Source organism: Phoca vitulina, unplaced genomic scaffold, assembly GCF_004348235.1.
Source record: "Phoca vitulina isolate PV1807 unplaced genomic scaffold, GSC_HSeal_1.0 scaffold2, whole genome shotgun sequence".
Taxonomy (NCBI): Eukaryota; Metazoa; Chordata; class Mammalia; order Carnivora; family Phocidae; genus Phoca; species Phoca vitulina.
Window position 1 is genome coordinate 96,902,680 of NW_022589705.1, and position 27,628 is coordinate 96,930,307.

At 59.6% G+C, this 27,628-nt stretch overlaps 1 protein-coding gene across 1 annotated transcript in view; it reads left to right on the plus strand.

The window, feature by feature from the left end:
* Positions 1-27,628, plus strand: part of CHD5 (chromodomain helicase DNA binding protein 5) — a 59,556-nt gene that overhangs the window by 11,362 nt on the left and 20,566 nt on the right. Inside the window, 21 exon segments of the mRNA XM_032394927.1 lie at positions 3,125-3,304; positions 5,777-5,895; positions 6,415-6,653; positions 8,278-8,402; positions 9,894-10,017; positions 10,539-10,705; positions 10,878-11,099; positions 12,231-12,437; positions 12,653-12,864; positions 15,386-15,517; positions 15,602-15,710; positions 16,725-16,916; positions 17,011-17,211; positions 19,692-19,829; positions 19,906-20,027; positions 20,876-21,049; positions 21,448-21,589; positions 22,766-22,897; positions 25,060-25,177; positions 26,282-26,406; positions 27,384-27,615. Of these exon segments, the coding sequence (XP_032250818.1) occupies positions 3,125-3,304; positions 5,777-5,895; positions 6,415-6,653; positions 8,278-8,402; positions 9,894-10,017; positions 10,539-10,705; positions 10,878-11,099; positions 12,231-12,437; positions 12,653-12,864; positions 15,386-15,517; positions 15,602-15,710; positions 16,725-16,916; positions 17,011-17,211; positions 19,692-19,829; positions 19,906-20,027; positions 20,876-21,049; positions 21,448-21,589; positions 22,766-22,897; positions 25,060-25,177; positions 26,282-26,406; positions 27,384-27,615 (3,412 nt within the window).

The window sequence follows — 27,628 nt, forward strand, 5'->3', positions numbered from 1 at the left end:
ATCTACCCCTGGTTCTCGGTCATTCTTTCCTTCTCGCCACTGGCTGGTGCTGCATCCCTCCAGGTCCTGCTCCTGGGTCACTCCTCTTCATGTCGTTTTTACAACCACTTGCTGCCCTTCCCCTCGCCCCTTGCTCTGCAAGGAAAGATTTTGGGGAGAGAAAAAAGGAGGCCCGGGTCTTGAAGGGTCCAAACAGCTGGATGCAGAGATACGCTGTGGATACCGGCTTATGATGCCAGTGGGAAACAAATCTCCAAAGACCAGTCCTGCACCCCCACCCTCTGCCAGCACCCCCACCCCACCCCGAGCAGCCAGGAGGGCTTCGATGAGATCGGGGTGCAGGTGGGGGTGGGCCCAGGCAGTGTGAACTTCATTTGCTGGGGTGGGTGGAGAAGGCTGTGCTGGAGAGGATCAAGGAGCAGGTGGTGAGTTGGGAGAAGTGGGGATTCAGAGCTTTCTTTCTGACAAGGCTTTCCATGATGCAGGCAGACGGTGGAGGGAGAAGTCTCCCCTGTCCCTAGAATGAGGGGCTGCCGCCACTGCCATCTCCTAGGGGGCCACTGGGGCACCAGTGAGTGGTAGATGTGCCCCGTGGTAGCGCTCACTCATTCCTTGAGGAGGATCTTGGCCCCCCTGCTCTGCCATTAGCCCTGGAATGGACACTGGTCCAGCCCTCTGGCAGGCTCAGTTTGGGGCCTTTCTCCAGGCCTGGCATCCACGTTACACACACAGACAGTGAAATCTGCTGGAGGTGCCCTCCCGTCCCTCCCTCCAGCTGCCTCTGGGCCCTCTTGCTGTGCCGGCTGCTTCTCACCTTTCCTGCGCTTGGGACGCGGCAATGCCTACTTCCCGTCAGATGCCCAGGTCAGTCCTCCCTCAGGTGTTGCCACAACAGCCTCTTCCGTCAGCTGCAGGTTGCCCAGCTGCACTGTAGGTGACACCCAGCTGCGGGCACGGTCTCTGCTGTTGACTTAGCCTGGTCCTGATTTGCAGAAACGAGAAGGGTGAGGCTGGTGAGGTCCTTAAGTCTGTCATCTGGCCTGCATCTTTGTCTTCCAAGCAGAGTTGGGGTCAGGGGTGCTTGGGTCTCTCCCATTTCAGAATGTATGCAGCCTCCTCTCACACCATCTCCTTTGTGCCTCTTGCTACCCTTTGTTGAATCCCCCATTTCACAGATGAGGAGGCTGAGGCCAGGCCCTAGTGACTTGCCTGGTTCCAGGCTGGCAAGGGACAGAGCTCCTAGGCCATTCTGTGTCCTGCAGACTCCCTAGGGAGCCCCAGGACCCACAGCCAGTCCACTCGAGTCTCAGCCGAGTGGGTATCGGGCATGGGTCGTCCTGCCTCATTCCCGGTCTGGTGTGTGGGGTCCATCCCACCCAGGGCAGCTTGAGGGCCAGCCCCATGCCCCTCCCTCCGGCCACCCCACAGCCTCTGTCCGAGGTGCTGAAATTCATGGCAGCCTCCTTCTCCCATCCTTACCTTTGCTGGGGTGAGGGCTGGGGTAAAGCCTGCCTCTCAGGTCTCTTCAAGGGTGGTCTCTTGAAACTGGCCGAACTCTACACCCGCGGGGAAAACAGATGTCCCTGTCTGACCCCTGCCTCCCCAGAGGACTGTGGCAGAGCTGGGAGCTGTGGCCCCAGGGCTCTGCATTGGCATCTGCCCTGGAAGCAGGAGCCCTCGCTAGGCTGTCCTGCCCCAGGCAGGTTCCAGCGGCAGCCAGGACCAGCTTCGCCCCTGGGGCCCCGCAAAGCGAGTCAGTATTCCGGGAAACACCCAGTTCCGGAAAGGCGCAGAGGCCCTGCTGTCTGCCAACGGCCAGCCAGCACACTGACTCAGCGGCTTAATGAGCATAAAAGGTTTGGGAGCAGAGAGCCCGGTGGGAGACGGTCGGGAAGTGCAGGGAGCCCGTGGGGGAGTCCTTTCCCAGCTGTATCTTGGGAAGAGCCTCTCTCCTGGGGAAAGACACTCAACTCTTTACAGTGTGCCTGGAAAGGGCAGAGATCCGGTGGGGCCCTCCCAAGAGCCTCCAGACAGACCTGCTGCCCTTGCTTCCCCCTTCCCTTCTCCCACCTGCTCTCCTCTTTCCCCTCCCCCATCCTGCCCCTTCCCTACGTCCTCTTCAGCGTTCTTCCCCCCCCGCCCCCCAGTGCTGTTCCCCAAGCTCATTTTCCACCTCTCCAGTTCTCTGTCATTTCCGTGGTTCTCTTAGCTCACCTTGAAAACAGTCAACAGCCAGCTCTAAAATGCCAAGCCCCGTGCTGGTAATTGGAGCCTCAGTGCCCAGCCTCTCCGCAGACCCAGGCCCGGCGGGGGCTGGGAAGGGCTCTGCCAGTCCACTTGCATCTGGAGAGGCGGAGAGTAAACAAACAGCTTCCTTGGAGGGGCAGTGTATTTGTGGTGGGGATGCTCTGGCTGTGAACGCCCTTATCTCCATAGAAATGGGCCATTTGCTGCCTCTACAGACGGGAAACTAAATCAAGGAAGCCAAGCTGAAGAGCTGCCTAAATTACCTTGTCTCCTCTCGAGACGAAGTGGCGGGGTGGGGGTGGTGGAGAAGGTGGGCTCGGGCCGTAGAAGCTTCTGGAGGGCCCACAGACAGATGAAACTGGGACATGCGGTCTACAGTAATTACAGGTTTCGCTCGACAGGTGCGGCTCCATGGGGTGCACGGGTCTGCACAGAGGTCGGGCGCGGGCTCACGCCCCTGGCGCTTTGCCCACCCGTTTGCCTGGGGTTTTCCCCTGCACTTTGTTTTTTGGCTCAGACATCACGTCCTGCACAAATTCCCGGGTCCCAGCGCTCTCCCGTCACACTGGTTAAAATCCTCAAGTCCTTAGAAACCTAATTCTGATTGAAGCAGAGCCTGAGCCTCACCACGGGGCTGTCTAGGCTGGCTGCACCGAACTGGGGGCCCAGCCATCGGGGACGGGACCCTTGCCCAGTGCTGGCTCGGGGCAGCCCCTCGGGCTGGGCTTGTGATGGGCTGTGAGCAGCCAAACGCTGAATAATCCGGAAAGCATGGGCTGACTGTCTGTGCCAGGGGGCCGTGGAGGGCAGTCCTGCCACCCAGGACTCGGTTTTCTTCGGGCCCCTGTTGCCCTGACCATCCTCCTTTCTTTTCCAGGGGAGCAATGATGAGCTGTCAGAAAATGAAGAGGATCTGGAAGAGAAGTCGGAGAGTGAGGGCAGTGACTACTCCCCTAATAAAAAGAAGAAGAAAAAGCTCAAGGACAAGAAGGAGAAAAAAGCCAAGCGAAAAAGGAAGGATGATGACGAGGATGATAATGACGACGGGTGTCTAAAGGTAAAACCCTGAGGCCCGGCTGGAGGGGCCTGGGCCAAGGCTTCAAGTCGGTTCTCTGCTTTCTGACCCGGGAGCCCCTGCGAGCAAAGGGCCAGAGCATCCTTCCCCCCGTGTGTGTGTGTGTGTGTGTGTGTGTGTGTGTGTGTGTGTGTGTGGCTGCCAGGGGCAGGTGGGCCTGTGGGCATGAGCGTGGATGCAAGTATGCGAGGAACACTGTGCCCAAGTCCTGGAGACGCATTTGAAATAACGATGTATGACATTTAGGAGTTTGGGGGGCACGTGGAGTGGCCTCTTGCTGATGTATTTTCTGCTCCTCTCCTGGAGTGCACAGCTCTGTCTGAGGAGAGTGGTGTTCTGGCTCAAGTTTCGGGTCAGGAGCCTCTCCCTTGGAGCACTCTCGGAGAATAAACCAGCAAATGGAACCTCTGACAGCAAGAAGTGGCCAGACAACTCTGCTTCTGGCAGAAGGGGAACTTTGTTACTCCGCATGTATTCTGAATTTCTGGCCGCTTGGGCATCCAAGAGGGTGTCCCATGAGCACGAGTCAGGGCAGCTACGTGGAGGGGCCTGCAGCTCTCCCTGGGGAAAGCGGCTTCTCTGTGCGTGTGTGGCATGATGTGAAGCAGGTCGAGGCCCCTGGGGTCTCAGAGCCACTGCAGGGCTCCTCGGGGAGGGGACGGGCCCTGGACCCAGCTCTTGGGCAGCGGCAGATGTCAGCGAGTCGGCATGGCCCCCAAGCTCAGGTTGGGCTAGCGGTGGATTTAAAGATAAGGACTCCGTAAATATCGGTCCTGCTGGGTGAGGCAGAAATGGTGGCCGTCAGCGGCTGAAGTCAGGAAGCACCGTGGTGTCCCGACACCCAGAGGGATTTCATTAGCCAGCAGGTGTGTTGTGAGTCATCTGTGACTGATCATAGCTGAGGGCTGACAGCTTGCAGGATGGACTTGTGGGCACAATCCAGGGTTCTCCCGCGGCACTGTTACCCCCTCAGGCTCACATTGCTCTGCTTCCTGCTGGGAGCAAGGTCCGAGGGGCCTCCAGGAATGGCTGCGTGTCGTGGGGGCAGGTGGGCCATGGGAGGGCGTCCCACAGTGGGGGCCCCGCTGACCAGTCACAGAGAATGGGCGTCCGGAGAGTGCTGGGCAGGCAGGCCTGGTTCTCAATTCCCGGGACCAAGGGAGGCTGTGTGCACCTCCCAGGTGGTCTTCTGTTGCGGGGGCAGACAGCCCAGCTCCGAGGGGCTTCGGCAGTGATGGGGTTTGCTGGATTGGTGGCCCGGGAGTTGAGAGGCCACGGGGCTTCCAGCTTGGGGTGTCACCTAGGGCCTGTGTCTTCACATCCTTCACCCTGCCCGTGGGGGATCAGCTCCCGGCTCAGGCCAGGCACCCTTTTGGCTGAGAATGGGTGTCACTGCAGCTCTGGGCTTCTTGGCCACCCACGGCGCCCTCCAGCAGCTGGGAAAGCAGGCCTGAGTCCTCGCACATTGTCCACATGGGAGACCCAGTGGCACCTGGCCAATGACTGCTCCTGGGTGTGGCGAGTGCTGATTGGCTGAATGGGTCAGTGGGTGGGGCTGGGGCAGGGCCGCCTGGAACCAGGGCCACTGCGGGCAGGAGCGGCCCTGTTCCAAGCACTTGTGCTAACTTGTTCCCTCCTGGGAGGCAGGTGCTGTTATCCCGTTCTGCAGACGGGGAAACAGGCATGGGGGGTGAAGTAGCTTGTCCACCTGTCGCTGCCCGTGCGGGGTAGAGCTGGGATTAGAACCAGGGTCTGTCTGGCTCTAGAGGCCAAGCTCGTAGCCGCACCCCCACCCCCACCCACCCCAGCCAGCCCGGCTGTCTGGAGAGCTTGCGGTGTGCCCTTGGGGAGTCACACGCCTCCTTGGGCCTCAGTGCCCCATCTGGAAAGCGAGCAGTAGCCAAGGGACCCTCTCACGTGTCTGCCTTCAGCTGGGCCCTTGTCCCATGCCCCCACCCGGGCCCTGGAAGCAGGGGAGCATCAGCCTGTCATTTCATGGGGTCCATGCGTGACTCTACCAGGGACATCCGGAGGCAGCCTCATTTCTCCCCAGCATGCCTCAGGCAGCCCTTCAGCCCTGCTGCCTCCCCAGGGACAGCTGCCCTTTAGGCTAGGCCTGCAGGCTGCTCTTCTGGCCTGGTGCCCAAATTCCCAGAACACATTCCTCCCAGAGAATGAATTCTGTTACTGCTTCTGCCCTGGGTGTGCACAGAGCCTCCCCCCCAGATCCCCTACACTAAACCCCCAGGCTTGGCCCTGCACCCCCTCATGAGCTGGTGCCTGAGCCATTCCCACTGATGAAGGGGGGGCGGGCTGGGAAGCGGAGGGTGGGTAGGAACTGCAGACACAGCCTCCCCACCCATTCTGAGACCTCCTGGGTGGGGGCTCTGGGGGTGGGGGTGCATGTCAGAAGGACTCTGCTCTGACCCCCACCTCTGGCCTGGGTGTCCCTAGGAGCCCAAGTCCTCGGGGCAGCTGATGGCCGAGTGGGGCCTGGATGACGTGGAGTACCTGTTCTCGGAGGCGGACTACCACACGCTGACCAACTACAAGGCCTTCAGCCAGTTCCTCAGGTGGGCCACACTGCCGGCCACCGTGGCCGGCGTCCATGGGAACTGCCAAGCTGGGGGACGGAGCCCCAGGCTCCTGGGGTGCAGGGGGGCCATCAGGCTGACGCCAACCCTGGGCAGAACCCCTTTCATTTTTAACAGATGGTCCCACCTTCTCTTGCTTGCCCCGAGCCCCGGGATGGTGGTCCTGGTCAATCCCCAGGGCCTTAGCCCTCATGGCCTGTCTCAGCTCTGGAAGAAAGGGGGCCGGACAGCCAGTGGCCCATGGGAGGCTCTTCCCCCTGGTCCCTCAGGTGGTACAGGGTCTGGAAACCCAATTAGAAGATTGCCAACCACATAAATAGGGAATCAGGAGTGTTTGGGGGTGGACTGGAGTCTCAGGCTGTGTCCTCTCCCCTGCGCCCTGCCTCGCTTTCTGCTCGGTTTTCCCAGCCTGGAACATGGGAGCGTGGGAGAAGAAGGGGGTGCCTGGGTCTTCGGGGGGTCTCATCCCCTCCACGGCGGTGCTTTCACCCCACACAGGCCGCTCATTGCCAAGAAGAACCCGAAGATCCCCATGTCCAAAATGATGACCGTTCTGGGAGCCAAGTGGCGGGAGTTCAGTGCCAACAACCCTCTCAAGGGGAGCTCGGCAGCAGCAGCTGCAGCGGCGGTGGCCGCGGCCGTGGAGACCGTCACCATCGCCCCTCCGCTGGCCGTCAGCCCCCAGCAAGCACCCCAGCCTGTACCCATCCGCAAGGCCAAGACCAAGGAGGGCAAGGGTAAGGCTGTGGGGGGGGTGGGCACCCAGCCCTGCCAGCAGAGTCGCAGCCCAGACCCTGTAGCCTCGGGCAGCTGGGACAGGCTTTACCAAGGACCCAGTGCCTTGGTTGACCTTGGACCCCCTCGCCCTTTCTCAGCTGTATTGTGGCTTCGTAGCTTCTGTCCCGCTTCCCCTTTGGGGGCTGGGGTGAAACAGGAGACAGTGTGCTCGGAGCTTTGGGACTCTTGCACCTGGCCCCCTCCGACTTGGCATGCAGGGAGGGACAGGGGAGGCCCATGCTGCTGGGAGTCGGGGGGCTCTTGAGTTTGAGGAGAAGGGTTCCAAGGTTAGCCCACTGACCCCTCTTGTCTGAGTACCCAGCCCTCGGGGTAATGGACGTGCATGAGTGTGGTTGTGGTCAGGGCCGGCTTCCCTGGGAGGAAGCACCTGACGAAATCGGACTCAGTGGTGGGTGTCTGGTGTCTGGGGGAGAATAGGGACAGCAGAGGCTCTCTGTGACTTCAAGTCCCCTGGGGAGGGACCTTGCCTAGGTGGAGGATTTCTGGCCCCATTGGGGTAGAGACATGCATCTCCCCAGGGTGCTCAAAGGTGGGGTTGCCAGGAGCTCAGCCTTTCTGGGTACTGATTGGATTCTGATGGGGGGCTCTGGGGGCTCTGGGGACCCATTGTTTCAGCCCCAAGGAGCTTTGGTTTCTGGAATGATGTACCCCTTTTCCAGGTCTCTGCGGGGGCCCGGTGAGCAGAGTGACATGGGGTTTAGAGCCTACTCCTGCTCTCCTTCCTCGCCGTCCCCTGTCCTGGGCCTCCCCAGCCTGCCTTGCTTTCTCATTTCCTCTTGGGCTCTAGCCATTGAGCTATTGATTCCCTGAGCTGCCCATTCAGAGCCTGAAAAATTGAAATAGATTTTCTGTGGCGCCAGAGAGGTTACAGCTGGGCTCCTAGCCCCATCTGTGTGTGATACGGCTGGAGGAGGGCCCGGGGCAAGGCCACGTGCAACCAGGGCCCCATCTTCCCTGCTCAGCCCGGTGGGAGAGGCTGCTGAGGGGTCATTACTCCCCAGGTGGCTAATTGTCCTGTGGCTGTCTCCAAAAAAACAGCCTCAACCCTGCTGGCCACCTGGGAGCTGGTGTTTGTGGTGGGTGATGGGCACAGGTGGGGGGCAGTCTTGAGTGGTGCCAGCGTTGCCTGGGCCCGGGGATGACCTGGAGGCTGGCGGCTGGGGAAAGGGCTTCTTGCCCTCCAGGGCCCAGGTTTGGACCACAGAGGGGTGGGTGTGCCCTTGGTGGCCCTGCTGGCCACCGGGGCCCATGGCTTCATTGGGGACAGCTCTTTTCGGGGGAGTTGGGATAGGACAGGGCTGTTCCCAAGACGGCTGGCAGTTCCGCCATTCATGGAACCGGGGCAGTGGTGGCCGGAGCAGAGATGGAGTGGGGGCTACTTGCTGGCTCCCCCTTGCTTGCTGTGTCACTCTTACGCAAGGACTCACTGCTCAGCCTTCTCATCTGGAAAGCGGCGGTGGCAGAGCGACCCTTCTCTTGTGTAGTCCCTGGGGGGCTGACCGAAATCATGGCACTGGGCGAGCGAGCCGCGGCAGGTGTGGATTATCCACTGTCACTTTGCAGGGCCAGGAGTGAGGAAGAAGATCAAAGGGTCCAAGGATGCGAAGAAAAAGGGCAAGGGGAGAAAGGTAGCCGGGCTCAAGTTCCGCTTTGGAGGGATCAGCAACAAGAGGAAGAAAGGCTCCTCGGTGAGTGTGTGTGTGTGTGTGTGTGAGAAGGTGGACTGGAATGTGTGTGAGCGTGAATGGGAATGTGGATTTGTGAGCGTGAGTGTAGGAGTGTATAAATGTGTGAGTGGACTGGAATGTGTGTGAGCATGAGTGTGTGTGAATAGGAGCATGTGTATTTGTGAACATGAGTGTGTGTGTAAATGTGAGTGGACTGGAATGTGTGTGAGCACAAGTGTGTGTGAATGGGAATGCATGTATCTGTGAGCATGAGTGTGTGAGTGTGTAAATGTGTGTGTGATAGGGTGGACTGGGATATGTGAGTGTGAGAGACAGAGAGACCACATGTACTTGGCCATGTGCGTGGGTGTGTGAGCAGCCTTCAGATGCATTCTGCATGTGTGTGAACGTGTGCGTGCACGTGTGTGCCATGTGAAGGCAGGGTGACTGGAATGCAGGGCTGTTAGTCCACTCTCCTGAATCAGGACTCTGGGCAGGGAGCTCCCCTGTCTACCTTGCTGGGCTGAGGGCTCAGTTCTGGCTCTGCTCCATCTGGGTAGCAGGTGGGAGAATCAGCTGGCCCTTAGGAGTCCTGATGGGGCCTGCATGACCAGGTCTGCTGGGAGGCTGGGCCTCAGGAAGGTGGCAGGTAGGCAGGATCAGGCTGGGCTGGAGCTCTGACCCTCCCTTGCCCTTCCAGGGCCAGCTCTGGCACTTCAGACTGACCCTAAGTCCCCATCTGAGCCTTTGGCCCTCCCTTCTCTATGGGGAGGGGAGCATTCATACCCTCCCCCACCCCCACAGGGCACCTGTTTCCCATACCTTGCCCCATCTCTGTAGAGAGGCAGAGTTGGAAGCCATTTCTTTGTCCCTTGGTAGAGGCAAATGACAGGATTTGAGTTTAGCTGCTCCAGAGGGGAGCACAGAGCAGCAGGTGTGACCCAGCCTGGAGCTGGTGCTCCAGCTCAGCTCAGCAAATATTTGTTGAGCACATTTTTGTGTGCTTGGTTCTCGGCTCAGCCACGGTGGGCCCTGCTCCGGAGGTGTTCACAGTCTGGAGGGTGTTTGGGAGATACACTGGGAGAGAACTAATGACAGGCAGATGGGACAGACCAGACCTGGCACACAGGCTGTGCAACGGGTCCAGTTAAGGAGAAATCTGGGAAGGCTCCTTGGAGGAGGTGTTTAGGGCTTTTCCTTGAGGGAGGTGTAGGAGTTTGGCAGGGTGGAGAGCAGGGCCTGGGGGAAAGGTATGGGAAATGTGGGTTGTGTCTGAGGGCTGGAGAGCAGGGCTTGGGGAAGGTGGTAGGATATCAGGCTAGACTGGTGGGTGGGACCTTTGGGGTTTCTAACCAGGTGGAGATGAGATGAACCACAGAGAACACCGTGCCTCTGGAGCCTCCACCATGCCCTGCCCTACCCCATCCTCTGCCCAAGCCAGTGAGGCCCTTGGGATGAGCCCCCAGGGCGGGCTCTAAACTCACCATCCCCCCCCCCCCCCCCCCCCCGCAGAGCGAGGAAGATGAGCGGGAGGAGTCCGACTTCGACAGCGCCAGCATCCACAGCTCCTCCATGCGCTCTGAGGGCTCCACAGCCCTGGGGAAGAAGAGCAAGAGGCGGCGCAAGAAGAAGAGGAGTAGGACTTCCCGGGGTTCCATGGCTGTCCTGGTAGAAGGGGTGGGGTGCAGAGCCCCCCTTGGTTAGCAGGGGAGGCCATCCTCATGCCTCAGCCTCTCCTGGCCTCGGCCAGGCAGTTCACCTGTGTTTCCTCACCCCGTTGGTCTCTGTGGTCAGGGGAGGGGTCTTGTCCCAGTGAGGCTAAATTAGGGACTTTTGGTGTAGGCCCCCTGGGGGCGTTTGCACAGGAGAAGGAACTGCTTCTTAACCTCCTGCAAAATCCACCCTCTAACCCATTATCCCCTCCCAGCCCCCCACCCACCCTCCTCCCTCCCTCCCTTTTACTTCCAACCCTCTCTCCACCCCTTTACCCCCTCAGCCTTTCCTCAGACATTTATTCACCCCACCTGTCCATCCACCATCCATTCATCCAACACCTACTAAACACCTACCGGGGACCGGTCCAGCCTGGGGTGGAGATTGGTTGGGCATTGGGAGTGGGGACCAGGTCCTCCACAACCGCCTCTGCCCCCTCCCCAGTTGACGATGGTGATGGCTACGAGACGGACCACCAGGACTACTGTGAGGTGTGCCAGCAGGGCGGGGAGATTATCCTGTGTGACACCTGCCCGCGGGCCTACCACCTCGTCTGCCTTGATCCAGAGCTGGAGAAGGCTCCCGAGGGCAAGTGGAGCTGTCCCCACTGTGTAAGCCCGTGGCAGAGGCTCTGGGGCGGGGGCGCGGCCGGTGCCTGGCTCCCGGATCGCGCAGCCAGTGGGGAGGTGTAGAATGGGAGAGGCGCGCGCGGGAGGGAGGGAGTCACACCGTGCTGGAGGGGGGCCCGGCCCGAAGTGCCTCCACCCGGATTCTCCCCTCCAGGAGAAGGAGGGGATCCAGTGGGAGCCAAAGGACGACGAGGACGACGAGGAGGAGGGCGGCTGCGAGGAGGAGGAGGACGACCACATGGAGTTCTGCCGCGTGTGCAAGGACGGGGGTGAACTGCTCTGCTGCGACGCGTGCCCCTCCTCCTACCACCTGCACTGCCTCAACCCGCCGCTGCCCGAGATCCCAAACGGTGAATGGCTCTGCCCGCGCTGTACTGTGAGTGTTACGCCCGCCCCGCGCCGCCCGCGCCGCCCGCGCCGCCCCACCCCAGGCCCCTCTCCTGGCACCTCACTGCCCCGCCCACCTAGGCCACGCCCCCGGCAGGCCCTGCCCACAAAGGCCTCGCTTCCACCGGCCCGGGCCACGCCCACCCACAAGCCCCGCCCGTGTCTCTCCAGGCCACGCCCGCCAGCGCAGCCCCGTCCACCAAAGGCTCTGCCTCTGTAGGGCTAAGCCCCGCCCACCCACAAAAGCCCCGCCCACCCACAAAAGCCCCGCCCACCGGGGGGCCCGGTCTCTGCCGGCCGAGGCCCGATCCGCGACGTTCTGGGCCCCGCCCCTTGCAGTGTCCACCGGAGTCCCCGCCCCCCACAGTGCCCCCACCCCCCCCCGAGTCCCGCCCCCCCGCCTCACTAAGACCCTCTCTGCGTCTCGACCCCGTTGAGACCCAGACGCAGTTTTCCCTGAGCCGTAGTGAAGAGACAGGTGGTGGTAACCGTACCACCACCCTCACAGCCGCTGTGGGTTGGGGATCCCTTTACCGCTCTCCGAGTTGCCGAGTACTGGCCTTTGTCATTCCATTTTTAGATGATAAAACGGGCTCAGGGAGTAAGGTGACTTGTCTCAAGCCGCACAGCAGAACTGCCCACTCAGACCCTCCCTGGACCTGCCTCCCGTCCCAGGGCTGGGGGCGGTGAGAGGGCAGGAGGCAGGGAGAGGAGAGCGCCCCCCACCCCACCCCTGGTGGCTGTATGCATTAGAAGGCGCCCATGCTCCCAGTTGTCCCCCAGGCCCACCCCCAGTGCTGGATTTCCCACCCTCTGGATCCTGGGCTGTGCTGTGGCCAGCCCCAGTCCCCGGTGTGCATCCGGGCTTCTGGCGTGTGTGCATGTGCGTGCGTGTGCGTGCGTGTGCGTGCACGTGCACACACCCACGTTGCCCATCTCCTGTGTGTGCAGCATGTGCGGGCTCCTGAGGACAGGGCAGTATTGTGGAGTCACGGTGGTGCTGACCTGGGGAGCAGGGCAGCTTGTTGGAGAGAGCCTTGGGACAGCCTGATGTCCCCAGAGCCTCAGGGTGGGGCCCTTTGGCTAAGCCTTGAACTTGGGGATCCTCCTCTGTCCACAGTGCCCCCCGCTGAAAGGCAAAGTCCAGCGGATCCTACACTGGAGGTGGACAGAGCCCCCCGCCCCCTTCATGGTGGGGCTGCCGGGGCCCGACGTGGAGCCTGGTGTCCCCCCACCCAAGCCCCTGGAGGGCATTCCGGAGAGAGAGTTCTTTGTCAAGTGGGCTGGGCTCTCCTACTGGCACTGCTCCTGGGTGAAGGAGCTTCAGGTGAGGCCCCCCGGAACGGGCAGGTATGGCTGTGCTAAGGCTCTGGTCCTGAGAGGGGCTGCCTAGCGCTGAGTGTGGGGCACTGTCGGGAGGCAGGGAGGGGGAGGCTGAAGGGGAGGTTGTCCTGCGTGGGACCCCGGCTGGGGGGGGCCGGGTCGGGGACATGGGGGAGCCGTGGCCCATCCGCCCCGTGACCTGGGCCGCTGTGCAAGCAGCTGGAGCTATACCACACGGTCATGTACCGCAACTACCAAAGAAAGAACGACATGGACGAGCCGCCGCCCTTTGACTACGGCTCTGGCGATGAGGATGGCAAGAGCGAGAAAAGGAAGAACAAAGACCCTCTCTATGCCAAGATGGAGGAGCGCTTCTACCGCTATGGCATCAAGCCCGAGTGGATGATGATCCACCGCATCCTGAACCACAGGTGGGTGCCCGGTGAGGTGGCCGCAGGTCGGGGACGCAGCAGCTCCTGCACTCTGTGGACTGGGCGCGGGGCTGCGTGTGCGTGTGGTGGGGGCGGGAAGAAGAGATGGGGGGCCCCCACTGTCGGCGATTTGACTGCCCGGCTGGAGGGGGTCGTCTGATGCACGCAGGCACATGCATGCACGTGTGTTCTTACTCACGGTGGGAGTACAGCTCCGAAGTCATATGTGTAAAGGGGCAACTTCATGAACAGCCTGTGGCACTTGCACGGAGTGGGACCATCAGCGGGTCAGGATGCTTGTGCTCCCGGGCTTCTGCCAGAGCCGGGGCCCTGATACCTGGAGGAGGGTCCTGGGGACAAAAGTGGCGTCAAGTGTGGGGCTGTGTGCACATTTGATCCTCCTTTAGAACAGCAACTAACACTACTGAGCACTATCTACCCTGACAGGTAGACATTTCATTTCTACCTCTTTTATTGATGTGCAGACAGGCACAGCGAGGTTAAGTTACTTGGCCAAAGTCACACAGCCAAGAGGCGGTGGAGGTGGGATTTGAACCTAGTGGGTTAGGAGGGTAGGACTTGCTTTCTTAGCCACTATCCCAAACCCCCATGCCCTGAGACAACTCTTGGTTGAGAAATCTGGAAACGCCCTGGGTGACAGTGATCAGAGGCTGCAGAAAGCTGGACGGAGACCAGGGCCCCTGGAGTGTGGCTTTGGTTTGGGGAGCAGTGGGAGCTCTGGCTGATTCTTGAACTCAGGTGCTTGAGAACCAGCAGGCCGACAGGCGGGTGCAGGGGGAGGCTCGGAGCCTTCACTTGCCTCCTGGTCTTGACCCGATGGGCCCTGCCCGGGAGGGGCTTAGGGCCAGCTGACCACAGGTGTCCTGAGTGGCGGGAGCTGGGTAGTGCAGAGGTTAAGAACCTGAGCCAGGCCCAGATTCTAACCCTGGCTCCCTGTTTTCTGGGCTCTGTGCCTCTGTGTTTCTCATGTGAATTGGGATCACGAGAGAACCCTGCAGGGCTGTGGCGAGGGCCAAGGGAGCATGCCAGCCCCACTAGAACAGCCCTCAGTAAGCGGCGGGCAGGCGGGGCTGGAAAAGCTGCCTGCCGTCTGCCTATCCCCAGCCCTCACTGAGAGCAACTCTTTTTTTTTTTTGAGAGAGAGAGAGAGAAAGAGAGAGTGTGCTCGTGCGAGAGCATGAGTCGGGGGAGGGGCAGAGGGAGAGGGAGAAGCAGACTCCCCACTGAGCGTGGAGCCTGACACACACGGGGCACACGGGACACATGGGACACACGGGGCTCGATGCGGGGCTCGATCCCAGGACCCTGAGATCATGACTTGAGCTGAATGAAGTCAGTCGCTTAACCGACTGAGCCGCCCAGGCTCCCCTGAGAACAACTTATGAAAAGAGGGTTAGATCCTATGCAAACCTGAGTCCCCCCTCCACTGAACTGACCCAAGTTTTTTTTACCTTTATTAAACTGCATTTTAAAAACATATATGGCAATCTTCCTTCCTACCTCCAAGGCAGGGCCGGTGAATTTTCCGCACATTTATTACCCCAAGTCTGAGTAATGACTATTTATTAAAAAAAAACATCAGTTTCCATGGCGATGGGGGTTGGTCTTTCTCTTAATGGTCCCCAGGCTAGCTGCAGCCCCAGCCCTTTTGGGGAGCCATGGCTCCCCTCACCACACTGTGCTCCCCAAGCTTGGTTACCCACTCAGCTCAGGGTGGGTGGGAGGCTTCGAGGACCATCCCAGCAGCCAGAATCAAGCTGAAGAGCAAGGTGCTTCTCTGGAGCACCCCTTCTGGGCTGCTAGCTTGCTCATCAAGTCCCTGCATCCCCAGGGGTCTCCAGAAGAGGTCACCCCCCCTCACGTGTGGGAATCTGTCCTAATTTACTTGGCAGAGATGGGACCAGGATGGGCATGCCTCTGGTCCTTTGAATTTTTTTTTTTTTTTAAAGATTTTATTTATTTTTTTGACAGAGAGAGACATAGCGAGAGCAGGAACACAAGCAGGGGGAGTGGGAGAGGGAGAAGCAGGCTTCCCGCGGAGCAGGGAGCCCGATGCGGGACTTGATCCCAGGACTCTGGGATCATGACCTGAGCCGAAGGCAGACGCTTAACGACTGAGCCACCCAGGCGCCCCTGGTCCTTTGAATTTTTTAAGTGAAAATAGAAAGGCCTAGGGTCAGGGGAGAGGACTGTCCAACTCAGAAATGCAGAATTGCGGTGTCCAGACCCCCTGCCTGGATGGGACGCCTCACTGTGATGGGGGATGGGAATGTCGCTGGCTCCTAGCTCCTCTGTGAGCATGGCCTCTCACCTGTCCCTCTTGGGCTCTGCCACCCCCCTGGGCCCTCATCCCTCGCACTAGCTCCCCAGGGCCTGTGGGAGTGGGGGGTTTTGCATCCTGTGAGGTGTCCTTTCGGACTCCCCCTGCAGCCCCCCCGCACCCCGCAGCCCCTCTCCCAGCGGCCTGCCCCTCCCCCACCACCTGTGTGCTGTGTTGCAGCTTTGACAAGAAGGGGGATGTGCACTACCTGATCAAGTGGAAAGACCTGCCCTATGACCAGTGCACCTGGGAGATCGACGACATCGACATCCCCTACTATGACAACCTGAAGCAGGCCTACTGGGGCCACAGGTGCGTGGGCCGCAGGGCTGTCCCCAGGCTGCCGCCTCCTGCCGGCCCGAGCTTGGCTCATCCGCCTCCCCTGCTCTTTCCCAGGGAGCTGATGCTGGGTGAGGATGCTAGGCTGCCCAAGAGGCTGGTCAAGAAGGGCAAGAAGCTGAAGGATGATAAACAGGAGAAGCCACCAGACACACCCATTGTGGATGTGAGCGGGGAGGGGGGGAAGGGGTGGGGTTGCTGGGTCCTGCCACCCCAGGCTTGGCCGTGGAGGATGGAGTGTCCTGCGGGAGCGGAGTGCCAGGGCCCGTCTGGTTCCGTCCACTTCAGCCCGGCAGCTGACGGGACAAGGTGACGAAGACCCAGGCCCTCCCCGCCGGGGAGAGCTCAACCCCGGGGTCTGGGTCTGCCAGCCTGATGCAGAGGGGCAGCTCCCGGGGGACAGAGGCCTTGGCCTCCTGTGAGTTTGAACTGTGGGTTACCTGTGCACAAACTGGGGAGCACATAGTCTCTGCTCAGCATACAAAATACATCCCCCAACTGGCCCCACCCCCAGCTGTGAGCCCATCAGGGTGTGGAAGGTTGACCTTTATCCATTTAGCAAACTTCTCTGGGGTGTCCGCCAGCTGTTGGAACAAGGACTCTGGCCCCATGTCAAGAAGTGTCCATCTCCCCCAGGCCCATAGAACATGGGGGTTCAGCCTGGAGCTGGGGATTGCCAGGGAAGGGCAAATGGGCCTGGAACATCTGGAGGACTTCATGGGGGAGGCAGTCTTGAGCTGCAGGCTATAAAGGACACAGAGGGTGATGTTTAGGATCAAGGGGAGGAAGCACCTCAGGCATGCACCAAACATGTTGACCAAGTGTCCACCATGTCCCAGGTATCACGTGGGGCACAGAGGCGGCAGCGGGGAACAGAACGAGTGTGATGACCACAACCTGGGCTCAAAGTCAGAGAATCCAACAATCAGGAAACGACCCCACTGGAAACGTACAGGGCTGCCCCAGGAGGACATGGGAACACCTAAGCCAGACTGGGAGTCAGGGAGGGCTTCCTGAAGGAAGAGGTGCTCCAGCCAAGACCTGAAGGATGAATAAGTTGGCAGGGATGAGAGGAGTGAGAATAGTATTGCGGGTGGAAGGAACAGTGTGTGCCAAGCCCTGGGGCTGGGCTGCGGTGCCCAGGGTTCAGGGTGTGTCTGGACCTCTGCCCCCTCTGCAGCCCACGGTCAAGTTTGACAAGCAGCCTTGGTACATCGACTCCACGGGAGGCACACTGCACCCATACCAGCTGGAGGGCCTCAACTGGCTGCGCTTCTCCTGGGCCCAGGGCACAGACACCATCCTGGCTGACGAGATGGGGCTGGGCAAGACCGTGCAGACCATCGTCTTCCTCTACTCCCTGTACAAGGAGGTGCGCGGGCCAGGGCGGGGGTCCCGGGGCGGGGGGGGTGGCCAGCACTGGCCGAGGGCAGGCAGCCCCACCGCTTCCGTCTGCCTGTCTCCAGGGGCACTCCAAGGGGCCCTACCTGGTCAGTGCGCCCCTGTCCACCATCATCAACTGGGAGCGCGAGTTTGAGATGTGGGCACCCGACTTCTATGTGGTCACCTACACGGGGGACAAGGAGAGCCGCTCCGTGATCCGGGAGAATGAGTTTTCTTTTGAGGACAACGCCATTCGGAGTGGGAAGAAGGTGTTCCGCATGAAGGTGAGTGCCCCTCATCCCCGGGGGGGGACCCCAGAAAGGCTCCATGTCCTGATCCAGATGATCTCATCGCAATTGCTTATCCCTGCAAAGACCATCGCTCCTAAAAGGGTCACATCCCGAGGTGCTGGGTGGACACGGATTTGGGGGGGGTGCACAATTCAACCTAGTACATCAGCTGTGTGACCTCTCTGTGCCTCAAATTCTTCTCAGCAAACTGAGCTAACAGACCCAGCCCCCAGAGTTGTGGAGGGTTGACTGAGCTAGGCAGGGTCTCTCAGTCTTGACTGTGTCCACGGGTCACTGTGGGTCTTGTTGAAGAGCAGGTTCTGATCCTGCAGCTCTGGGGTGGGGCCTGAGACTCTGCATTTGTGACAAAGTCCCAGGAGATGTGGATGCCTCTGGTCCCCAGTCTGCACTTTGAGGAACACTCAGGATCGTGGTGGCACATGGTAGGCCCTTAACTCATCTTAGCACTTAGGTTAGCTGTGGCACTGGGGGGCTGGCAGTCGCCTCCCAGGAGCCCGGGGGGTTCTTACACCAGCCTGCTCTAGCGTCTTGGAACAGCTGTGGCCCCAGGGTGACTATTTGTTGGATGAGGGGATGACTCAGTGACCCCGGAGGGGTCAGATGATGGGCCTGTGGGACAATTAGTCACAGAAAACCTCTCCTGAGCTCACGCTGGGGCCCTGTGACGTGCTGGACACTCTGCAGACTCATCTCTTTTATTTTTACACTTGATCTTAGCCAAAAGGCCGAGAAGCGATAAAAGTTGTGGTAAAATAGGGGTGCCTGGGTGGCTCAGTCAGTTAAGCATCCAACTCTTGGTTTCAGCTCAGGTCTGATCTCAGGGTTGTGAGATCAAGCCCCACGTCGGGCTCTGCGCTCAGTGTGGTGTCTGCTTGGGTTTCTCTCCCTCTTCCTCTGCCCCTCCCCACTGCGCGCGCGTGCTCTCTCTCTCTCTAAAATAAATAAATAAATCTTAAGAAATCAATAAAAATTAAAAATTGTGGTAAAATACACAAACATAAAAATCTACTGTCATAACCATTTTGAGGTGTGCAGTTCAGGGGCATTAAGTACGTTCACCTTTTCCGGGCAACCATCACCATCCTCCGCCTCCAGAACCTTGTCATCTTGCAAAACCAAAACTCGGTCCCCAGCAAGCAGGAACTCCCGTCCCCCTGCCCAGCTCCTGGCACCCACCCAGCTCTCTCGCTCTGATTTCGATATTCTCAGTACCTCGTTCAAGTGGAATGGTACAGCATATCCTTTTTTGTGACCGGTTCCCTCACTGAGCATAACGTCATCAAGCTCATCCCTGTGGTAACACGGGGTCCGAATGTCCTTCCTTCTTAAGGCCGAATAACGTCCCACTGTGTGAAAAGACCGCATTTTGAAATCTGTATGCATTCATCTATCCACAGACGCTTGGGTTGTTTCCACATTTTGGCTCTTGTGAAAATGCTATAAATGTGGATGTGCCAACGTTTGTTCAAATCCCTGCTTCTGCTTCTTTGGGGCCTTTTGGGTCATACCCTGAATGGCAGTGTTGGATCTTGGGAGGACTCCGTGTGTCATTTTGTGAGGAACAGCCTGTGCTGTTTGGATTCTTGTGGCATTCCTCACATAGACAGGATTGCGCCCTTTTTACCAGAAGGGAGACTGAGGCTCAAGAGGTTATTATTTAACTTGACTGAGGTCTAGCTCCAAAGGACAGGGCTGGGTGCAAACCCAGAGATGCCCCTCTGCCCCTCTCTGGTCCCTTCCCATAGGGACGCCGGTCGCGGGGAGAGCCAGGCTTGGTTTGGCCAGGACGGGCTCCCTCCTTTGTGGGGCCCAGTGAAGGACAAAGATATGGGGCCCCTGGTTCAAGTGCAGGAAACAGCTTTTCCCATTATTCCGTGCTCCTCCTCTCTCCATGATGGTGGTTTTTATTGGCTATTTAATGTCATGTCCCTCAGCTTGGGGCTGGTCTCGGGGTGAATGCCTCTCATGCCCAGGCCTGTTCCCCACGAGGTTGTGAGGCGTCGGTGTTTGCTGGGCAGGGCAGCCGGGGCTCCACCATCCCCAACCATATAATGACTACGAATTTCAAGTCGGCAACTGCAGAGCGTTTAAACCCGAGCGCGAGGACCACTTCTCTGTTCGAATCCTCACTCTGCCATCCATTGGCCACAGGGACCCGGGGGATCTTACCCAGCCTGAGACCCTGCGCGCTGTAAATGGGGACAGGGACGGCGTAGCGGGAGTGGCCTGTGAGGATGAGCGGGGCGTGAAGAGCTCAGCGCGGGCTTGCTCCCCACGGCTGTCCATCCATGGTCGTGCGGGGCTCTGGGCCTCAGCTGACCCCTCTGCCCTTCCTCTCAGTCCCAGGGCCTCCCTGGGCTCTTTGGGGGAGGTCCTGTCCACCCCTCCTCCATGCCTCCTTGTCTCTGGAGACCCTACCTGCTCGCCTCCCAGATGCTCTTCTCCCCCTCCAGAAAGAAGTGCAGATCAAATTTCATGTCCTGCTCACCTCCTACGAGCTCATCACCATCGACCAGGCCATTCTGGGCTCCATCGAGTGGGCCTGCCTAGTGGTGGACGAGGCCCACCGGCTCAAGAACAACCAGTCCAAGGTAGGTGGTGCTGGGTGCCGGCTGCTGGCCCCTGGAGCCGCCCCGCTCCCCCTGACGGGCCTCCTCTCCCCCAAAGTTCTTTAGGGTCTTGAACAGCTACAAGATCGATTACAAGCTGCTGCTGACGGGGACCCCCCTTCAGAACAACCTAGAGGAGCTGTTCCATCTCCTCAACTTCCTGACTCCAGAGAGGTTCAAGTGAGTCAGTGGGCCCGGCCAGGGTGGGGGCAGGCGGGCAGCCAGGGGAGAAGCGTCAGGGTCCGAGGCCGGTGCCGGGGCTGCTCGCTGGAACTTGGTTTCCTCATCAGTAAAATGGGAGCGTTAGCAAGCCCACCTCAAGTGCCTGCGCGGGAGGGGCCATAGTGCTGCACGTACAGAGTGCTCAGGGGACAGCAGCTGCCCCGAATATGGCGACTGTCCCTCGGCTCTGCCCCAGGAGAACCCCGGGGGTCCTCTGGGACTCCCGTCCTCGCCCCCATACCCTGGCTTGTTCCTTCCTCTCCACGGAAACCCCAGTGACCGCACGGGTGACCGTGATGGGGGCAGAAGACGGGGGGTGCTGGCAGATATGGGGGTGAACACACAGCCCTGGCCAGTGGGAGTCCTGGGGTCTCCTTCCCCAGCCTCCTTGTCTTCACCTACCCCATTTTCCGGCTCAGAATGGGGGTTTCAGGGTGGACAGTGCTGACTTTGGAATCAGGTGATATAGATTGGAGGGCAGGCTGGACCATACAACCTTGGGCCCCCATCAGCCTCCGTTTCCTTTTCTGTAATATGGGTAAAGAGTTCTAGAGACTTCGTGCCCAGGACAGCTTTGAGGAGAGGAAGGTATCCTATTTGGCTGAGAGAGCTGTGCTGAGAGGTTGGGGGTGGGGCATGGGCTCAGATGGACACCTAGGGCAGGGCTAAGGCTCCCAGGCCCACCAGCCAACCGCCTGCCCTGTGACCCTCTGGTCCCCCGCACCCCAATCCTGGCTCCCTCTGCAGACGGCTTTGGCTTGGTTCCGTCCCCTGCTCCTGGCTCTCATCCCAGTTCTTTCTTGCAGCAATCTGGAGGGCTTCCTGGAGGAGTTTGCCGATATCTCCAAGGAAGACCAGATCAAGAAGCTACACGACCTGCTGGGGCCACACATGCTGAGGCGGCTCAAGGCTGATGTATTCAAGAACATGCCGGCCAAGACCGAGCTGATCGTTCGTGTGGAGCTGAGCCAGATGCAGAAGTGAGTGGGCGCTCTGCCCGTTGGGGCCCTGCCACAGAGCAGCGTGCCTCATGTCCCCTGGGCTTGTCTTCTCCCAGAAGGTCTGACCTAGCCTTCCTGCACTGCTTCCCAGGGTGGTGGGAAGGCTCTCCGGCCCCACCGACGCCTCGACTCACCTTTTGCACACACTTCCTTCTTCGACCTGTTCAGCCGGCCAGGCTTGGGGCCGCCCGAGTCCTTGCAATGTCCCCAGGAACTTGCTGGGTGACTCCAGGCCTGTGGCTTCACCTCGCAGGTCTCCCCTGGTCTGTCTGTGAATGGTGCAGGACTGGCAGCCCCTGGCCTCCCTGCAGAGCGTGCTCTCAGAGGCTGCCGTGGCCCTGCTGTCCAGCCTGCCTTTCCTCCTTGCCCTGCTGCAGGAAGTACTACAAGTTCATCCTCACGCGGAACTTCGAGGCACTCAACTCCAAGGGGGGTGGGAACCAGGTGTCGCTGCTCAACATCATGATGGATCTGAAGAAGTGTTGCAACCACCCCTACCTCTTCCCCGTGGCTGCCGTGGTAGGTCCCCGTGGCCGCCCCGTGGCCACTGTAAGTAGGTACCCGTGACACCACGGTCAGGGCGTGAGGCTGCTGTCGTAGGTTCCCTTTGCCCATGTGGTGAGTGTGCGTGGCTGCCACGGTAGCCCTGGCTGTGGTGGCAGGCGCTCAGCCCTCAGCCCTCCCCGAGGATGAGGACTTAGAGGTGATGTGGGTCCCCATTATGCCAGGTTTCTGAAAACCTACCTCCATCCGCTGCTCAGGCAGGCCCTCTCCTTCCCTTGGCCCCTCCTCATGACCATAAAGTAGTGGGGGGCAGTGGGGCACCCCAAGGTCCCCTCCAGCCTCCGCAGCAGGGGACCCCAGGCTGATCTGGTTGCACTCAGTCACTAAGGGAGTCAGGAAGGCCTGAGTGGGGCCCCAGGTGATTGTGATGTGCGGTCCTGGGTGAGAGACTAGACCCCAGGTCGGACACCAGCTCCGGCCCTGTGGTCTCAGGAAAGCCAGCAGTCCTTCTCTGAGCCTCAGCTTTTTCCTCACTAAAATGGGACAGTAGCATCTGCCTGAGAGGGTAAGGACCAGATGCGGAGGTGCACGTGAAGTGTGCCCTCGCAGAGAGCCTGGCGTTGCTGTTCTTGTCACCACCCACACTACTATTCTGGTTCTCACCGAAACCCTCCGCAGGGGATACGTCCTCCCCCCGGACAGCAGAGTGAGGCGCAGGGGGCCATGCTGTGGGTGATCTGCACTTGAGGCCACCCCAGATGGCTCTCGCCACTCTGGCACGGCAGGTGCCCTTGGACTGACGTCCTGCCCAGCGGGTTCAGGGGCTGGCCTGGCCAGGATGCGCCCTCCAGTGACCCCAGAGACCAGGCATAATTCCTTCTGGGAAGGCCGGCTTAGCTTAAGACTCTGTCATCCGCTTGTTCGCTGATGTCCCCGGTGCCTTGGTGGAGTGCCAGCAGGGGGAGATGGAGGGCGGGCCGCCCAGTCTGGCTCTGCCTGGGAACGCTGTGCTGGGGAGGGGCCCGTGAGATGCGAGGCCCGTCCGCCTCTGCTGAGCCTGGCCTGAGCCGAACTCGGGCTCTGTGCTCAGCCCGTTACTGGGCCTCTGTCCATCCCTGTGGGCCTCTTTGGTGCAGAGCCAGAGGGGAGAGGGGAAGCCCCCCAGTGCCCCAACTTCTGCTGTGTCTGCAGGAGGCCCCTGTCTTGCCCAATGGCTCCTATGATGGCAGCTCCCTGGTCAAGTCTTCAGGCAAGCTCATGCTTCTGCAGAAGATGCTCAAGAAGCTGCGGGACGAAGGGCACCGTGTGCTCATCTTCTCCCAGGTGAGCTGGCCCTGGGTGGCTGGCCGACCTCTGCCTCCCCCAGCCTCCACCCCGCACCCTGCAGAGGGCACCCCTGCCAGCTGGGAGCACAGCCCTCAGTGCCCTTGCAGCCTGACTTCCCACAGAGGGGCCCCGGGGCTGGCTTGGGAGGAGCCCACATGGGGGCAGTGCCAGGAGGCCCTCTCCAGTACTTGCAGCATTTCCTCTTGGGTGGTCAGAGGCATGCTGTGCAGCCTTGGGGGTCAGCTGGTCTGTGTCCTCGTTCCTTCCTCCCTCTGGTTGCATCTGTCCTCCGTCAGGCTCTGTGCTAGGCATGGGGCCAGTCCCTGTCCTTGAGACACTCATAGTCCAGTGTGGGAGATGGAGGTAAAGACACAGTTATTTAGTTCTGGGGGCATCTCTGTGATGGAAGTCACAGCAGTGTTCCTGTGGAGGCCTGGTGGTAAAAATGCTTCCGTGTGGTGGGACTGAGCCAGGCCCCTTGCTCAGAGCCACAAAGTAGGATGTGTCTCCTCTGTGTACTAAAGTGGGAACAGCTGCTCCTGCCTGCAGCCCCCGATCCCATCATGGGCCCATGGGAGGCCGAGGGATTTGGGGAAAGCTGAACGAGCCTGGGACTGGATCCACAATCCCCCCAACCCCCTGCCGACATAAGACAGGATTCTGGGCTGAGGCCTCAAGGGACCAAGTAGAAGGAACTGCACAACTAGAAATGTGCACAGAGGGAAAGTTCCAGAGACAGAGCCCTCCCATCCAAAACGAGCTGACAAACCCCATCTCCAAAACTCATGACGAAAAGACATCCCACAAAACAGCAGGTAGAATCTGAATGAAAAGAAAAATAGAACAGCCTGAAAAAGACTTCAGACAAACATGTTTAGGATCCTCAAATTAATGGAGTAACACCCATCAATCAAGAAGAAATCAGTTAAGTACAAGCAGGAGGAAATGAAACGAGAATTGGATAGGAAAATCTGCCTGAAACTGAAATAAAACATTTCAAAAGATTGGATAAACTCTCAACCCTGGTGAAGACAATGCTGATGAATGGACCTGGCCCTGAGGGATCTCCCCAGAATGCAGCAGAGAGAGATGGAGCTTAGAAATGATAAATTGTCTGGAGGACCCCTTGGGAGGCTCCAGTAATCCTCTGACACAAGCCGTAGAAGTAGAGAAAACGGTGATGAAGCTGGACTCTGTGAGTTTGCAGACCTGGGGAAAGACACGAGGTCTCAGATCTCAAGTGCACTCTGGAGTACCAAGCGAGATAGATAAATCCAAGCAAACGGGTCCCCAGACACATCACAGGGAAATCAGCACTTCAGACTCAGTACCTGTGAGGAATGATGATCAGACTGTCCTCAGAGGTCTCATCAGCAACAGTAGGGGGCAGGGGACAAGTGCAAAATCTCTAGTACCCTGTGGGACTAGATTGTTTTATATCCAGCTGAACTATCTCTCAAGAATGAAGGGAGGTACACAGGGGTATGGGAGCCCCGAAGGGACTGCCTTCCTCTTTTTTTTTTTTTTTAAGATTTTATTTATTTATTTGACAGAGAGAGACACAGTGAGAGAGGGAACACAAGCAGGGGGAGTGGGAGAGGGAGAAGCAGGCTTCCTGTGGAGCAGGGAGCCCGATGTGGGGCTCGATCCCAGGACCCTAGGATCATGACCTGAGCCAAAGGCAGATGCTTAACGACTGAGCCACCCAGGTGCCCCTGCCTTCCTCTTCTTATAATCTCACAGAAGAGGTGCTGTTTGAGTTCCCTAGGCAGTAAAGGGGTGGGCATTCCAGGAGGAGAGTCCAGGTAATTTGGGGTGGTATGGGGGAAGCATTGAGAAATAGTCCTGCCAGCCTGGAAAGCCAGGGTGAGGAGCTGGAACTTTCTTCTGTGAGGTGAGAGCAGGGAGGCTCATGCTTAGAGCTGTGTTTTAGGCAGATGGCTGTGGGGCCGGCATGGGGGATGCTGTGGCCCCGGGGCTCAAGGTTGGAGGCTGCATTGCTCTCCAGAGAGCCCCATGTCAGGTCTGCCTGGGTCTCACCTATCTCCCCACTCAGCAGGTGGCTCTGTCTTCCCCCAGCTGTCATGGGGTCCCTGCCCATGTCCCCATGGGGTTCCTTGCTCTGTAGCAGCCCCTCAGGCATACCATGTCCCCTGCAGATGACCAAGATGCTGGACCTTCTGGAGGACTTCCTGGAGTATGAGGGCTACAAGTATGAGCGGATTGATGGTGGCATCACTGGGGGCCTCCGACAAGAGGCGATCGACAGATTCAATGGTACCCCTGCCTCACCCAGGGGTTCTTGATGGGGACCCCATGTCTGCCTTTTCTCCCAGGCTAAGATCTTAGCCAGGCCCCCCAAATGGATGTTCAGATTAGCTTCCCCTCAAGAGGCTGAAGAAAGCAGACCAGTCTTTAGGTCCTAACAGCTCGCCCTTAGTTTTAAATGCTCAAAGGAGTTAATCCCATGGAACCTCCAGGGGCCAGCTGGGGTGCTGAGGGGCCCAGGAGGTAACACCTGTTCAGAACTGAGAACTGGACACAGAGAAGGGCAGATAGGGAGGAAAGTACCACCTCTATTACTAAATGAAGCTGGTGCTGAGGGTCTGGTTGACCCCTGCGGGCTTCGGATGCTGACACCAGGTAAACCAGCAGTTATGAGCAGTGCGGGATGGACACCTCCACCTGGGGCCCCATTGCCCAGATGCCCAAAGGAGCGATGCCTGTTGTCCACTGGTGTTGGAGGTAGAACGAGTACAGGGTTCCAGGATCTAGATGGAAGTGGGAGTGGCCGAGGCACTGGGAGGACTGGGAACCTGTTTGTAGCTCTTGTGGGTGTGCAGGGCAGTCCCAGGTCCTGTATGAAGGGCTTAGGTGGGTCTGAGAACCAGCTGTCCTGTGACAGTGGGGACTGTCCAGCAGGGTTGCTGGGGCCCTGGAGCTGTGACCCTGAGTGTCCCCTGGCCACACTGACAGCCTCATGGACTAGGTAAAGCCGGGAGGGCACGAAGGACTGAGCTCTCCAGGGCCGACCCTTATTACGGGTCTGCCTGTATTTGCTGGCTATTTGTAGTTTGTTCTTTGCCCATCTGGGCTTTGAAAATCAACTTCCTTCTCACTGTGGCTCCCTCCTGTTGGGTCAGGGCTCAGAGCACAGCTGGGGGCTAAGTGGGGCTCGAGTGGACTGCTCTGTGCCCACCCTGGGCCCCCGGCCTCCTGAAGCTTCCCTGAACACAGCTGGGACTGTTGTTGTCCGTGATGGGGTCACAGTCCCCAGCACCCCCCTTCCCTCTTGTATCTGCTCCCGCCCTGCTCTCTGCTGTCCACCTGTCCCCTCCCTCTCCGCTCTGACCCCACTGGGCACCTGCCTCTCTTCCTCAGCCCCTGGGGCGCAGCAGTTCTGCTTCCTTCTCTCGACCCGGGCGGGGGGCCTGGGCATCAACCTGGCCACAGCAGACACCGTCATCATCTACGACTCGGACTGGAATCCACACAATGACATCCAGGTCTGTGGCCCTGACACCACAACCCTCTCAGACAGCCCCTTGCCACACCTGGTTCTGTGGGCTTTCCATCCCTCCCCCTCAGACTGTGTCTCATGGAATCCCAGCCCCAAGAGGGGCCCGGGGGTTGGGGGGTGAGTGGAGCTTTGCCCCGCCCCTCCGGCTCCCTCATTGTACAAAAGAGGAAACGCCCAGAGAGGACAGGCAAGGTGTCCAAGGACTCACGACAGTCTGTGTGCCTGGTAACCCCTGGTCTGTCCCATCACTCTTAGGCCCAAGGCCATGGAAGGAGGCAGGAGGAGGGAGTCCTGGGACCCAGAGGGAGCCAGTTTGGGAGGAAGCAAGGGAAACAGAGTGGGGGGAGAAGCCTGTGGGAGAAGAGATGGAGGGGGCAAAAGGGGCTGGTGAGGAAGGATGGGCGGGCTGAGGGGGGTAGGGGTTGTGGGAGTAGAGACACACACTGTTGTCGCCTGGTCACCCCACCTGGGGCAGGGATGGACACACACACACACTCGTTTCTCATGCACACATGTGCACCCACGCACGGTCACCGGCATAGATAGAAACACTACGGTCGCATCACGCAGACACCCAGTGCACGCAGCGCCGGGCAGCTTCTGGGTCTTGCTGCCCTCCCGAGCTGGCTGTGCAGTCCCATCCGCGGCTCACTCACCCCATCTCCCCGATCTGCCATCAGAGCCCCATGTGGCCTCGACACGTCCAGCACACTGGCCCCTGCCCACCCGCAGCCATGCCCAGCTCCACCTGCGCGGGCACCCAGGCCCCCATGAGACTACCCACAGTCGGGAAGGGAGAGTAGCTGGCCTGACACGTGTGCATTTCCATGGGGTCACACGGCTCGTTCCACACAGAACCCGCCCATGAACACGTGTGCACACCCCCTCTCCCCATGAGGTGCCCGACCCTGCCCCCCCAGCCCTTGGCTGAGCCCCGAGCACTGAGCTGCAGCTTGCCCCCAGGCCTTCAGCCGCGCCCATCGCATCGGACAGAACAAGAAGGTGATGATCTACCGCTTCGTGACTCGGGCCTCGGTGGAGGAGCGCATCACACAGGTGGCCAAGCGCAAGATGATGCTCACCCACCTGGTGGTACGGCCCGGCCTCGGCTCCAAGTCCGGCTCCATGACCAAGCAGGAGCTGGACGACATCCTCAAGTTCGGCACAGAAGAGCTCTTCAAGGACGACGTGGAGGGTGGGTGTCCAGG